The following is a 14,233-nucleotide window of genomic DNA, read 5'->3' as shown; positions in this document are numbered from 1 at the left end:
CTAGTTTGTGATTTGTGAAACCTTTATCTGAATTGTGAAACTTCAAAAATGAGAGATTTAAAAACCTTTTCGTATCTGGATTGCATTAGAAATGAACTATCACATTTACAATATTTGTTATTATTTTAGCCTTCTATTTTCTTTCATTTTTTGTCCTAGAGCACCTGCCTTTCTGTTTGGCTGTTGTGGCTTACAGGGATGCATCAGCTGGGATAATAATAATTCATATATAAAACATGGTATTGTTTTACCATGTTTTATAGCAATAAAACATGGTGTTTTAAACGAGCCCGACTTACTGCCGGCAATGCGGACCAGACTCTGACACCGGTCATACAGGGACCTGACAGCCCGTATCAAACGGCCCGGTACCCCATACTCCCGGAGTACCCCCCACAGGGCCTCCCGAGGGACACGGTCGAACGCCTTCTCCAAGTCCACAAAACACATGTAGACTGGTTGGGCGAACTCCCATGCACCCTCCAGGACCCTGCTGAGGGTGTAGAGCTGGTCCAGTGTTCCACGACCAGGACAAAAACCACACTGCTCTTCCTGAATCCGAGGTTCGACTATCCGACGGACCCTCCTCTCCAGAACCCCTGAATAGACCTTACCAGGGAGGCTTAAGAGTGTGACCCCCATGTAATTGGAGCACACCCTCCGGTCCCCCTTTTTAAACAGGGTGAGCACCACCCCAGTCTGCCAATCCAGGGGAACTGCCCCCGATGTCCAGGCGATATTGCAGAGTCGCGTGAGCCAACACAACCCTGCAACATCCAGAGCCTTAAGGAACTCCGGGCGGATCTCATCCACCCCCGGGGCCCTGCCACCGAGGAGCTTTTTGACCACCTCTGCGACCTCGTCCCCAGAGATTGGAGAGCCCAACCCAGAGTCCCCAGGCTCAGCTTCCTCAACAAAAGGCATGTTGGTGGGATTGAGGAGGTCTTCGAAGTATTCCGCCCACCGGCCCACAATGTCCCGAGTTGAGGTCAGCAGCACACCATCCCCACTATAAACAGTGTTGGTGCTGCACTGCTTCCCCCTCCTGAGACGCCGGATGGTGCACCAGAATCGCCTCGAAGCTGTTCGGTAGTCTGTCTCCATTGTCTCTCCAAACTCCTCCCACGCCCGAGTTTTTGCCTCAGCGACAACCCGAGCCGCATGCCGTTTCGCCCGTCAGCTGGTACCCATCAGCTTCTTCTGGAGTCCCACAGGCCAAAAAGGCCCGATAGGACTCCTTCTTCAGCTTGACAGCATCTCTCACCGAAGGTGTCCACCAAGGGGTTCGAGGGTTGCCGCCGCGACAGGCACCAACAACCTTGCGCTTGCGGCCGCAGCTCCTATAGGCCGCCTCGGCAATGGAGGTGCAGAACATGCTCCACTCAGACTCAATGTCCCCCACCTCCCCCGGAACGTGTTCGAAGTTCTGCCGGAGATGAGAGTTGAAACTCTGTCTCACAGGGGACTCTGCCAGACGTTCCCAGCAGACCCTCACTACACGCTTGGGCCTGCCAGGTCTGACCGGCTTCCTCCCCCACCACCGGAGCCAACTCACCACCAGGTAGTGGTCAGTGGACAGCTCCGCACCTCTCTTCACCCGAGTGTCCAAGACATACGGCCGCAAATCCGATGAGACGATGACAAAGTCAATCATCGAACTGTACCCCCTCTAAGGACTCCAAGAAGGGTGGGTAATCTGAACTGCTGTTTGGCCCGTAAGCACAAACAACAGTCAGAACCCGTCCCCCCTCCCGTAGGCGGAGGGAGGCTACCCTCTCGTTCACCGGGGTGATCCCCAACATACAGGCGGCCAAATGGGGGGCAACGAGTATGCCCACTCCAGCCCGGCGCCTCTCACCGTGGGCAACTCCAGAGTGGAAGTACGTCCAGCCCCTCTCAAGGAGACTGGTTCCAGAACCAGAGCCATGTGTCGAGGTGAGGCCGACTATTTCTAGCCGGAACACCTCAGCCTCGCACACTAGCTCCGGTTCCTTCCCCACCAGAGAGGTGACGTTCCACGTCCCAAGAGCCAGCTTCTGCAGCTGATGATCAGACTGCCAGTGTCCCCTCCCTCGGCTGCCGCCCATAGCAAAATGCACCCGACCGCTTTGGCCCCTTCGACAGGTGGTGAGCCCATTGGAAGGGGGACCCACGTCTCCTCTTCGGGCTGAGCCCGGCCGGGCTCCGTGGGTAAAAGCCCGGCCACCAGGCCTGGCTCCAGAGTGGGGCCCCGGTGACCCGCGTCCGGGCGAGGGAACGCCAGATCCAAAGTTCGTATTCATCATAAGGGGTCTTCGGGCAGCGCTTTGTCTGGTTCCTCACCTAGGACCTGTCTGCCTTGGGTGACCCTACCAGGGGCATAAAGCCCCAGACAGCATAGCTTCTAGGATCATTGGGACACTCAAACCCCTCCACCACGATAAGGTGGCAGCCCAAGGAGGAGACAATTAATTTAATTTCACATAATTATCGCCGTAGAAACCATTTGTTTGTTAAATACTTAATGAAACGTATAAGCCGAACAGGTGATCAACTCATAACCACTTGCACCTTTTTATTCTCCATCCCTCTGTCATTTAAGCACACCCGTTGCCGTGGCAACTGCCTGTGCTCCGCAAACCCAGCAGAAATTACTTAAAGACATTATATTTTTTATGTTTTTAAGTAAATATAAACTTAAAAAAAAATAAAAACCTGGGTTTGTTTGTTTTTTTCCCATTCTTTTTCAAGTGTCACCATAGAAAAACACCAACTATCCTGGCCCCTGTGTAGAACCAGCCTCCAAACCTGACTCCTTATTTCTATAAATATTTTAGTAATATTCTTTACAGTACCAGAATGTCCACATAACTTTTATACTTTTGGCTGTCTGAGGAAACATTTTGAATATTAAATCAGGTGTTATGATCAGTTATTCAGTACTTGAGTAGTTTACCAAATACTTTTTACACTTGCTTAAAAGGGTGTTTTTAAGGTATGCTACTCTGATTGGAGTACAATTTTGGGGTACTCTAACCAATTATGCATGAATGATTGCTCTACGGATCACTTTTTAAAAACAAAAAACACCGCCGTAAAATAATGTTTATCACTGCAGTAGAAGTCCCACCCCATGAGTAGGACGACGCGCCATGGGGAGCGTCCCTTATTTTCATTTTTGAAAGGTGGCAACCCCAATAGTATCTGAATATTCATGTGTGGACAGCCGAGTGATTCGGAATGCACGCTGCAAAAGTTTCTTCTGAACAATCTCTTCAAGTCGGAACTTTCTCATGGTACTCAGCTCTGTGCAGGTGTTGTTTACCCACCAATCCGCCCTACCATGTGCTAATGCGCATGCGCACATCAATGCTATGTCACACACTGCTTACTCAGCGTATTTCTTATCAATTCATCCTACCTGTTTAGGTTTAATTTCATCCAAGATTAAGGTAAACTTTAATTAATTTATTTTATACCTGGCTTTCATGAAGCTGCTGTATTACTTTATGTTTTAAGTTTACATGATAGTAGGGCTGTAACGATTCCTCAAATGATTCGAGTTAACGAATATTGTGGGAAATGGGATAAAAAGTTATCATTAAAATTCCTCGAGAAAAATTGATCTGCCTCAAAGCTTCGTAAAATTATGTTTTATTATTTAGCACATCGTGTTCCACCGGGTTATTATTTATGGTGGGCTGCGCTGTTGTCGGTAAGTGCTAGCAGCATGATACAGTATAGAATTTTCCGCCGTTTCATGAGGTTTTGGGGGACCAATAAGGATTGTTAAATTGTGTGGCGGTTTGGAGTATGACAGAGCCCTACATGTCCATAACCATATTTGTAAATGCCTTTATTTATAACGCATGGAGGTGGGGCTCAATGCCCCCCGTCCCCTCCATGGAGGCGTCTCCCTGCTCCAGACTAGCCAGGTCTGTGGAAACGTGATTACTTTTTAGTAAAGCGGGGCTGCCAAAGCAGATCCTGGGAAAAGGAAATAGTCCCACATGTCTCTACTTTAGTAAATAAGCACAAATATTTAATCTGAAAATCTTGCTTTATTAAAGCTTTAATTCAGAAACATTTGGAACCAAAAGAACTTATTTGGTACATACACCAATTATTTCACCCACAAGATATTTTCTAAACCCAGAGCAGGAATTTGTGCAGTCACAATTTCAAAACTGTTAAAGCTACAGTATGTAAATTTTATAAAAATATGTTTTAAATATTAGTTGAAACTGTCACTATGTTGCAACACTATGGGATGAAACAGATAAGCTGTGAAAAAAGGAGCTGTGCTCCTATGCCTTCTCCCAGTACTAACTAGAAGCAACCAATCAGAGCCAGGAGGAATAAAACAGTGGCAATTCATACTCCATTGCCACTTCCTCTGGACAAGCTCTAGTTTATGTGATAAGCTACAACTGGCTTATCACAACATAGCCTGCCATGCATTGGTGGCCACCAATAAAGGTCCGGTAACAGTAAATTATTTCTCGGCCATTAACACATTTAGCAGCACATACAGGAGTTGATTGACAGCTCCAAGACTTTCCTCTTGGCTACCGACTGGCAGCGGTGCATTTTTGCAGACTGCAATAGTAGCTGCAATCTATGAAGAGAGATCCATCTTTACATATGCTCATATTATGCTGTCATGGCATAGCAACGGTTTTAACAAATATGTAGAAAACATTTTAAATAAAAGTTACATACTGCTGCCTTAAATAAAACCTGAGTCAGCAAGAAATTAACTTAAAGCTCCAGACAGAATCCCAGATTAAAGAGTCAGTTAAAAAAATTAGAGTAAGGCCTTGCTGCAATATTCTTTGTATTCATCTAAATACAATTTCAGTAAATTTCAGCTAGTTGAGTGGAACACAGAGATTTTTCCAGTTGATTACATTAATATTTTTGTATGCAGAGGCTGGAAATGGTACAGAAACTGTTTGCTATTGAAAAGAGCTGGTAGATATCTGGATGCCCTTTAACAATAGACAGCAGTTTATGAACAGAAATCGTTTTAATAGAGTGTCACAGCTCCACTAAGAGGGAATAATCAGTCTGGGCAATTTTTGCAACACTTAATCAAGAAAGTTCAGGCCTTGAAGAGCAGTTTTGCAGCTACAGTATCTGATTGGATGACGCCTGAGTGAGTTTGAGGCTTTGTCACCAGGTGGATTAAGACATTGTGTAAGGGTTAAAGCTGTCAAAGCTCAGTGTTGGGTCCCCGGCCTTCCGGTTTCCTCTCACACTCTGTTTTGAAGTCACAGCCATCTAGCAGGTAGCGGTATGCTGCACGAACATCCCTGTAGAGTGGTGCATCCTCAGTCTGAAAGTTTGGAAAGCGTAGTGGTGTCTCATTGATGAGCAGCTGTAGTCGGGGGCCACGCTGACAGTCATAGAGAATGAAGAGCAGGTTGGCAGCGTATGGAATGATGCGACTGGTCCGGAAACGTCTTCCTACAGAGAGATGTGCAGTTATTGTTCTGAACAACAGGACATGTTCATTTGAAAACACTATGTGACTTCTGAAGGCAGTTGTTTAGTTGATTTAAAAAATCTCTATTGAAATCTCTATTCAGCTCTTTACTCTTTAAAGAGCTTTATATCACATTATATCACAGCTTTATATCACATTATTCCCTCATCAAAAACATAGCTAGAGTGTTGCCTTGATTCTTTCATGCATGTTTGAGAACTCCTTGAATTTCCTGTGGCAGTCATTCAGAGGTGTTAGTGTTTGCTCCCACAGGATGCCGAGTATTTCCACAAAGCTCCTCTTGGAACTGTAGTCTCCAGCTGAGCTTCCACCTTACAATACACCTCCATCCTCACCTCCCTCTCACAGCTCTAACAGAGTAGCAGCAGGCAAGCTTAGCAAGCACCTAACGTGCTAATTGCAAGTTAGCAAATTAGTTGGTCTGATTAACATACACGCTAATTCTCAGTTCTACGCTCCCAACAATGGTTGCTAACGTCATAATGAGAAGCATTATTGTGATGACGCGCTGAAGGCAGAGTGTCAAAGAGCAGGAACATAAGGAGACAGAGACCCGAATTTAAGGCTTCAAATTATGAAGTCTAATTTCTTTTAAGTTATCTGTGACATACAGCATAACAACCAAAGATAATATACAGGTCCTTCTCAAAGAATTTGCATATTGTGATAAAGTTCATTATTTTCCATAATGTAATGGTAAAAATTAAACTGTCATATATTTTAGATTCATTGCACACCAACTGAAATATTTCAGGTCTTTTATCGTTTTAATACTGATGATTGTGGCATACAGCTCATAAAAATCCAAAATTCCTGTCTCAAAAAATTAGCATATTTCATTCGACCAATAAAAGAAATGTGTTTTAATACCAAAAAAGTAAATCTTCAAATAATTATGTTCAGTTATGCACTCAATACTTGGTCAGGAATCCTTTTGCAGCCTTCAATGCAGCATGGAGGCCATCAGCCTGTGGCTCTGCTGAGGTGTTATGGAGCCCAGGATGCTTCGATAGCCTTAAGCTCAACCAGAGTTTTGGGTCTTGGTCTCTCAACTTTCTCTTCACAATATCCCACAGATTCTCTATGGGGTTCAGGTCAGGAGAGCTGGCAGGCCAATTGAGCACAGTACCATGGTCAGTAATACCAGTGGTTTTGGCACTGTGAGCAGGTGCCAGGTTGTGCTGAAAAATGAAATCTTCATCTCCATAAAGTTTTCCAGCAGATGGAAGCATGAAGTGCTCCAAAACCTCCTGATAGCTGCTGCATTGACCCTGCCCTTGATAAAACACTGGACCAACACCAGCAGCTCCCCAGACCATCACTGACTGTGGGTACTTGACACTGGACTTCTGGCCTTTTGGCATTTCCTTCTCCACAGTCTTCCTCCAGACTCTGGCACCTTGATTTCTGAATGACATGCAAAATTTGCTTTCATCCGGAAAAAAGTACTTTGGACCACTGAGCAACAGTCCAGTGCTGCTTCTCTGTAGCCCAGGTCAGGAGCTTCTGCCGCTGTTTCTGGTTCAAAAGTGGCTTGACCTTTGACCTGGGGAATGCAGCACCTGTAGCCCATTTCCTGCACACGCCTGTACACGGTGGCTCTGGATGTTTCTACTCCAGACTCAGTCCACTGCTTCCGCAGGTCCCCGAAGGTTTGGAATTGGTCCTTCTCCACAATGCAGCGTTTTCTGCCACACTTTTTCCTTCCCACTGAGGTGCCTATTCGTTCAGAAATTTCTTTCTGTGTCTCACCCTCTTGCTTCAGGCCATCATTGAGGGCGTCAATGATGGCCTTCTGGACAGCAGTCAGGTCAGCAGTCTGACCCATGATTACGGTTTTGAGTAATGAACCAGGCTGGGAGTTTTTAAAAGCCTCAGGAATCTTTTGCAGGTGTTTAGAGTTACTTTGTTGATTCAGATAATGAGGTTAACGAGCTAACGGCTCGTTCAGAGAACCTTTTCATGATATGCAAATTTTTTGAGACAGGGATTTTGGATTTTCATGAGCTGTTTGCCAAAATCATGAGTATTAAAACAACAAAAGACCTGAAATATTTCAGTTGGTGTGCAATGAATCTAAAATATGACTTTAATTTTTATCATTACATTATGGAAAATAATTAACTTTATCACAATATGCAATTTTTTTGAGAAGGACCTGTAGTTCATTGATTGTGCTATAAAATGGCACTGTTTGCCTGTAAACTCCCTCCCCCCCCCCCCCCCCAAAAAGATAACATACTACCATTTTAATAATTTCGCCAACCATTCCGGTATGGTGTAAATTATATTTATTATAAAATATAATTTTTTAAATAAATAAATAAATGCTTTCTTTTATTTAGTAATTTGGGTGAAATTTTGAGTATGTCCAGAAAGGAGTCAGGTTTTCCTACATTTTTTTAAATATATTTTTAGCACAAAGTTTCCCCAGCACTTCTAGTTGCCTTCAAATTTTACTAAACTTTTTTCTTTTACTAATTTTTATATAACATAGAATTAAAAGATGCTTCTAGCACTCTAGTGTTTTGTCATTTTAAGAAAATTTCCTTGTAAAAATGTATCTTTCCTTTTTGGAAAAAGTGAGACCTTTTTTTCCAAAAATTGGAACCTTCCTGGCATGTAGAAAGAAATGCATACATGTTTCAAATTTGATAAATGTCAGGCTTCATACCATGCTGTGAATGGTAGTTGCTAGCAGTGGGCAAAGTCTGGTCTTTGTACAGTCCAAGTAGGGAGATGAGGGGGATCAGCGTCTCAGCATGTCCCACCAAGACAGAGGCTGGTTCTGGGCCTGTCTCGGTGGATCTGGAATCAACCAGGATTCAGTCAATTAACAATAGGGAATCAATAAGGGGGCTCCTAGAGCTTAGTCAGGGAACACCCCACCTGCGAGGACGACCAGCTTTATCTAGAGTCCTGAAAATGTGATGGAAGAGCGGACAGCTGGACAGACTGCTGATTAAGTGACCATGAGAGCGCTTCCAGAATTGCTTCAGATCAAAACTGTACTCCAACACCTGCAGAAAAATGACAAGGAGAAAACAGCATCAAAAATCATTGATCAGTGTAATCTACTCTGGTCTTTGTTCAAGATCCCAGATGATAAACCTCAGAACCAACATTGTTCCTGATTGAAAATCCAAAATGAATCAGAACATATCTCTGTTTCTGCCTCCAGAGGGTAACCCTTTTGACCAAACTGTGTTCCAATTCAAAGAGTCTAAATGCCTGGACCAAACTTTTCAACTTTCCATTTCTGATCAACCATTTTGCTTTTTAGTAGGGAAAACTTTAAACTTGACCTTAAAAGTTTAAGGTGTGAAAACCTTGTCTTATAAGACAAGATGTGCATGCTCTGTCAAAATAATTGATTCAGTGTGTTTCTTTTAAAGAAGAAAATGTCCATAACATTTTGCTGAGGTTGGTTTCTGCTACCTAGACAGACATTACTGAAGGCACACCCTTCACTTTGTTCACCCACACCTGAATTGATTCAAACTATATTTTTGATAATTCAGCATTTTAAACCAAAGTAAACTGAGGTTCACTGTGAGTTTACTGAGAAATAATACATTTCCTTGCATTTTTTTTGTTTTATATCAATTTTGCAAATATCTTTCAGAAAATATTGCTCTCATACCTTTGCATCACTTTCATCAAACAGGAAGCACCATGGTGAGTGGATGGATTTGATGGACAGTTCGTAGGAACAGATGAAGAACGCTGCTTCCACCAAGTCTAGAAGTGCCAGAAAGGGGAAAAAAAGGTCAAAGGGAACATTCCTTTCTAACATTACAATCTGATAGAGTGACTAAACACACAGAATGAGAAAAAGATCTGCAAAATTGGTAAAAAAAAAAAAACAAAAAAAAAAGAAACGTAATATTCTTCAACTTCCAAGTACTATATTACATCTCTAACCTGAGGGAATGCCTCTAGGTTCCTACCTGGGGTGAGTAGGTGAAGAGAAAGGCCGAGTTTCTCAGCCAACCTCTTCCTCACTGCCTGCATTTCCTTGCCATGTTTGAACTTCTCAACTTCCAGCAGCGCAGTGTGGTTGTTCTCCACGGATTCCACATAACCACGGCAACGCTCAAAGAAGCGCATTAGTTCATCATCCACCTCATGGTTGTATCCTTGAGCACTGTCTGTAGGGGCAGAGGTCAGAGGTCAACATTTTAGGTAAAAGACTTGTCAGGTGTTCTAACTATCTGTGCTACTCATTAATCTGTCCTACCTTGTGGTAATGCGCATGCACACATTGACGCTAGGTCCCAAACTTCTTACTCAGCAGATTTATTATCAATACATCCAACCTGTGGAAGTTCTTTTCATCCGTTTTATTTCGTCAAAGATTAAGGCAAGCTTTAATTTATTTATTTTATACATGGCTTTCATTTAGCTTCTGTATTACTTCATGTTTTAAGTTTACATGACAGGCAGCTTGTAACCATATTTGTAAATGGCTTTATTTGCCGTCCACAATGTCTTTATTATACTGTATAGCAGTGGTCCCCAAACTATGGCCCACGGGCCGGATCAGGCCCACCTCAACATTTGGTCCGGCCCCCTGAACAATATCAGAGAGCATTTAAATTTTTTTTCATTTACCGTGTTTTCCGGACAATAAGCCGCTACTTTTTTCCTAAGCTTTGAACCTTGCGGCTTATGTTTGGATTTTTCTTGAACCACCTCTATAGCAAGAAGTGAATCATTACAAGTCAAAATTGGAAATAAAAGAAGAAAGCGCCCATTAAAACGGAATTAGGTTTTAATAGGGAAATGAAATTTCAGAATGTTGTTGATCAGTTAAATAACATTGAGGGGAAAAAGAAGATTTTTCTGTTTTTTAAATAATACTGGGATCATTATGAGAATTTGAGGTAAAGATATTAGGATCCAGTAGATGGCAGTAGTGCAACAACAATGGATGCAAGCTGCCATTGAAATCTAAGGAAGAAGAAGAAAGCGCCCATTTTCATTTAGCACATGCTAGTAGCAACACGAAGGATCAGCCGTAATCAGTTCAGTTAAATCTAAACTTGGCAACTTTTTCTTTTTCAACCGTAATAAATGTGATATTCAATTGACCTGTTATGACTCAGATTTTGGCTGTCCGCCCCTCTGCTGCTGCTGCGTCGCTGTGGAAAACCTGGAGCGGCAGAGATATCTGCTGCTTATAGTCCGGTGCATAGATATGTGCATGTTTACTGTTTTTGTTTTTTTTTTTAATTCTGGGGTTGCGGCTTAAAGTCCGGAAAATACGGTATTTATTTCATAAATAGTGTTATTTCCTGGATTTTTTCTGTGAAGAACGCAGAGAGAGTTATTTGATTGTCCTTTCTGGAAAACAATACATTTTTACATTTAGGCTCTCCTGCAATCGTCACTTTTTCTGTTACAAACTGACTCCGGCCCCCAGCAGAGAAGGGAAAAGTTATGTGGCCCTCACAGGAAAAAGTTTGGGGACCCCTGCTGTATACTGTAAGCAAGAAAGTCATTGCTTGTCGTCAACCATGTGAATCAGGACAAAATACATTGTGGGACATTTTGTCCCCATTTTAAATATAGGGCCTTTAATTGTTTCTTTTTTAATTAAACCTTGCCAAGTAGGGTATGCTGGTAGTTATATTATGTGGTATTAACGCTGTTTATGTCTATGGTGTAATAGTGTTAGTGTATCAACATGTGCTACTTCTGTAATTTACAACGCTATTCAAATGAAGGAATCTGCTGCAGCAAAATGTGCTACCCACGTATTTACCAGGTCAAATATTTGGATGGAGTTTTGGCAGATCATGTGGAACCATGTGTATTTTATGAAGGTAGGATTCTAATATGATGTTTTAGTGCATCTAAATTTTACATATTAAAACAAGCACGTTATTCTCAAGAAAGATATTAGTGCAATTACATAAGCAGGTATTTTAAACGGATTCAGGTGGTTTTAGATAAGTTTTCGTCATTCACATATTTTTATGCTACGTATCACTGCTAAGCGCCACTTAAATACCGTCACTTAAATGATTTCCGATTATTATATTTAACATTGACACCGACTGATGATGTCTTTGGTATGTAAACATGACGGTAGCGGTTTTCGAAAGGTAGCAGCGACCGACAGGCATAGTACAGACTTTCCTATCGTAGCGCTGATCTGACGAGATAACACAGATGGTCAGAACACCGGAAACATCTTTCAGTGGTGGCAGCAGCGGCAGTGGTGACTGTCACCATGGCAACTCCAGTGCTGCTGCAGACCCTCCTGGAATGCCTCCACGCTGCTCACACAGCGATGCTTAGAGCTGGTCACAAAGTGGATTCTCCTCTTCCTCACGTTTTCTTCCGACAGCAGAGATGGTAACAAAGTGGCCAGCCGCTGGGCCAGGAACTGGAGGTCCTCCCTACCCTTCCTCACCAGCCGACCTGATTAAGAGGCATAAGAGGATCAATTTTTCTGGAATATTACTAGATGCAAATTATTATTATTATTATTATTATTATTTTTTTTTTTAAATAGGCCTGATTTTTTTATCCTGTGTAAAAAAATCAGGGATTCTGTGTAAATCTGTTTTTTCTTTTTTTATTACCTTAAATTCATCTTCAGATTTTTACTTGAAAAATATTTCCTGAAAAGAAATTCCCTGCAAAAGTTGCCAGCAAAAACTCCAGTCTAGAATGCTTACCGTCCATGTCCTCGGTGTACCAGGGTTCCCAGTGGTTCCGGAGCTCATCCAGCCAGCCAGCGGAGCTCTCTGAGGTTCTGGAACCTTCGTTCTGGAGTAGCTCGCTTAGTCTGTGTATTCTGCGGATGTTCTTGATGGTAGGAAACCGGCTGCCGTGTCTAATGACGGCGGTCACGTGGAATGGGGTGCAAAACTCACCTGGCGGGGGTCTGAGGACCGAGGTGTTCACGGTTAAAGGGTCTCGGAGTAGGTTCGGTTTCACCTCCTCATAGCGAGTCTTAGTTCCGAAGTAAGTGGCAATACTAGGGACATCCGGTATTTCCGCGGAAGAGCAGAATACACGGGTCGGAATTAGGCTGAGAGCCGCCAGCCACAGGAATCCGTGTGTTCCGAGATCGAACATGTCAGCTGATACCTTTGTTGGCCGTGTTTCTGTTCCCAGATCTGGCAGCAGGACATTCTAGATGCCTTTTTAAGGACCCATTCTTTAGACGGATCAACCGAATCGAACCAGGAAGTCAGGGACTGAACCGTAACCATAGAGATGAATACGGCCTTAGTGTTTTTCTCCTCCTCCTTCTTCTTCTTTTCTATTATGGCGGATCGCGAGCAACTTTGAGGTACGTACTTCCACCTACTGTACATGAGTGAGTAGCAACACTACTTTACATCCATTAAATTCTATTTTCTTATTTTGTATTCTGAAGATAAATAAATAATGCTTTCCTTAATCTGCAAATATCCACTATGTTTCCTTCATTTCCCACTATTCTCCATTTCTGTCCTGTCCTTCCAACCATTCTTCTCAATTTGTCCCTTTCAGCCTCATATGTTTTACAATTCATTTATGCATGTCCTAGATTTTCTTTCTCCTTCACATTTATGATTATTTTCCCTCCCTATTAGACATATAATGTCATACTCTTAATCTCATTTTCATTATTTCTTCCCTTCTTAAACACAGAATAAGGACGACACTTTTTCATGAATGTGTGAGAAGTTAAATTCTCTCTGCAACCAGAACAGTAACAACATAGGCTCCCACAGCCTCAAAAACAAAGATAAAACTCACACAGAGCCAGAGCCTTTCTCTGCACAGAACTCTGATTAGTACCACAGACACAGAGGAAAAGGTGTAATGTGAGTCAAAACTCAAGGCCCATGAGCCAAATTCAGCCCACCAGAAGGTTTGTGTTACCTTCTGGACTGTAGAAATGCAGTTTTTGATACAGCAATGGTGTGTTTAACTGATATTTTGCCAATCAGCAGTTTTGAATGTATTTTGCCAGATTGGATCAAGGTGAACAAATGTATAATATTTGATTTCAGGAGGTGCTCATCAAATGCCATTTAATCATATTTTAACCACTTTATAATGGGCTTTATTGTAAACGTGAAAAATGTAGTTATGAGAATGTAAAATGTTTTATTTTGAAAGGCTCCCCAGATGGGGTAGAAGGGGCGAACGTTCGCCCCTTCTACCCCATCTGGGACCGGTCAGCTGAGGACCGGTCAGCTGTGTTCGAGGACAGCTGATTGTGTAGATCAGTGTTTCTCAACCTTTTTCAGCCCAGCGCCCCCCCAGCCTTTATCCAGGTCCCTCACTGCCCCCACCAAAGAATTTGTAGGCTACTTTGCACTGATTATTATTTTATTATTAATATAACTATCACTATTGTAGATGTTTTGATTTTTATGCTTGTTTCTGTATTTATCATCAAAAATAATTTCCCAGGGAACAAAAAAGTCATGGGAATAGAAATTATTTTCACAGGTGTCTATGAAAAATGCAACAAACATTCTAGCTAAAATTTGTAGGCCTAACAGCAGCCAGAGTGGAAAAAATATTCTTATTCTTTGCCATTTTCTAGTTGTTAAATATTCCACAAAATGACCAGATAAAAGATGTTCAACATGCCAGTTTAAACTTTGAACTATTTGCAAAACGACTGAGCTGCAACATTAAAACATGGATAGAACTGTAACTACATTAATCATAACTCTTCTTCTCTTCAGTGTTTGTCAGTTTCTGGTGGTGCAGCTCTGTGCTGCCTTC

General features: G+C 42.6%; 1 protein-coding gene and 1 long non-coding RNA gene across 2 annotated transcripts in view; one reads left to right on the top strand and one right to left on the bottom strand.

Annotated features, from left to right (window-relative positions):
• Positions 1-4,020: 4,020 nt before the first annotated feature.
• On the bottom strand, positions 4,021-12,735 carry minpp1b (multiple inositol-polyphosphate phosphatase 1b). Its single transcript, XM_008438079.3, has 7 exons — positions 12,178-12,735; positions 11,726-11,917; positions 9,439-9,639; positions 9,132-9,229; positions 8,378-8,508; positions 8,163-8,296; positions 4,021-5,448 (listed from the first exon to the last, which is right to left on the bottom strand). Exons 1-7 carry the CDS (start codon positions 12,578-12,580, stop codon positions 5,195-5,197), a joined length of 1,413 nt encoding a protein of 470 aa, XP_008436301.2. The 5' UTR covers positions 12,581-12,735; the 3' UTR covers positions 4,021-5,194.
• The window catches only part of LOC103482124 (uncharacterized), a 48,389-nt gene continuing 46,859 nt past the window's right edge, over positions 12,704-14,233 (top strand). The window contains exon 1 of the long non-coding RNA XR_536390.2: positions 12,704-12,797. This is a non-coding gene — a long non-coding RNA (uncharacterized LOC103482124). The remainder of the gene's footprint in view (positions 12,798-14,233) is intronic.

Source organism: Poecilia reticulata, chromosome 19 (assembly GCF_904066995.2).
Source record: "Poecilia reticulata chromosome 19, P_reticulata-male-v2, whole genome shotgun sequence".
NCBI classification, from domain to species: domain Eukaryota; kingdom Metazoa; phylum Chordata; class Actinopteri; order Cyprinodontiformes; family Poeciliidae; genus Poecilia; species Poecilia reticulata.
Note: the sequence above shows the minus strand (reverse complement) of the source record. Positions and strands in the feature narration are given on the sequence as shown.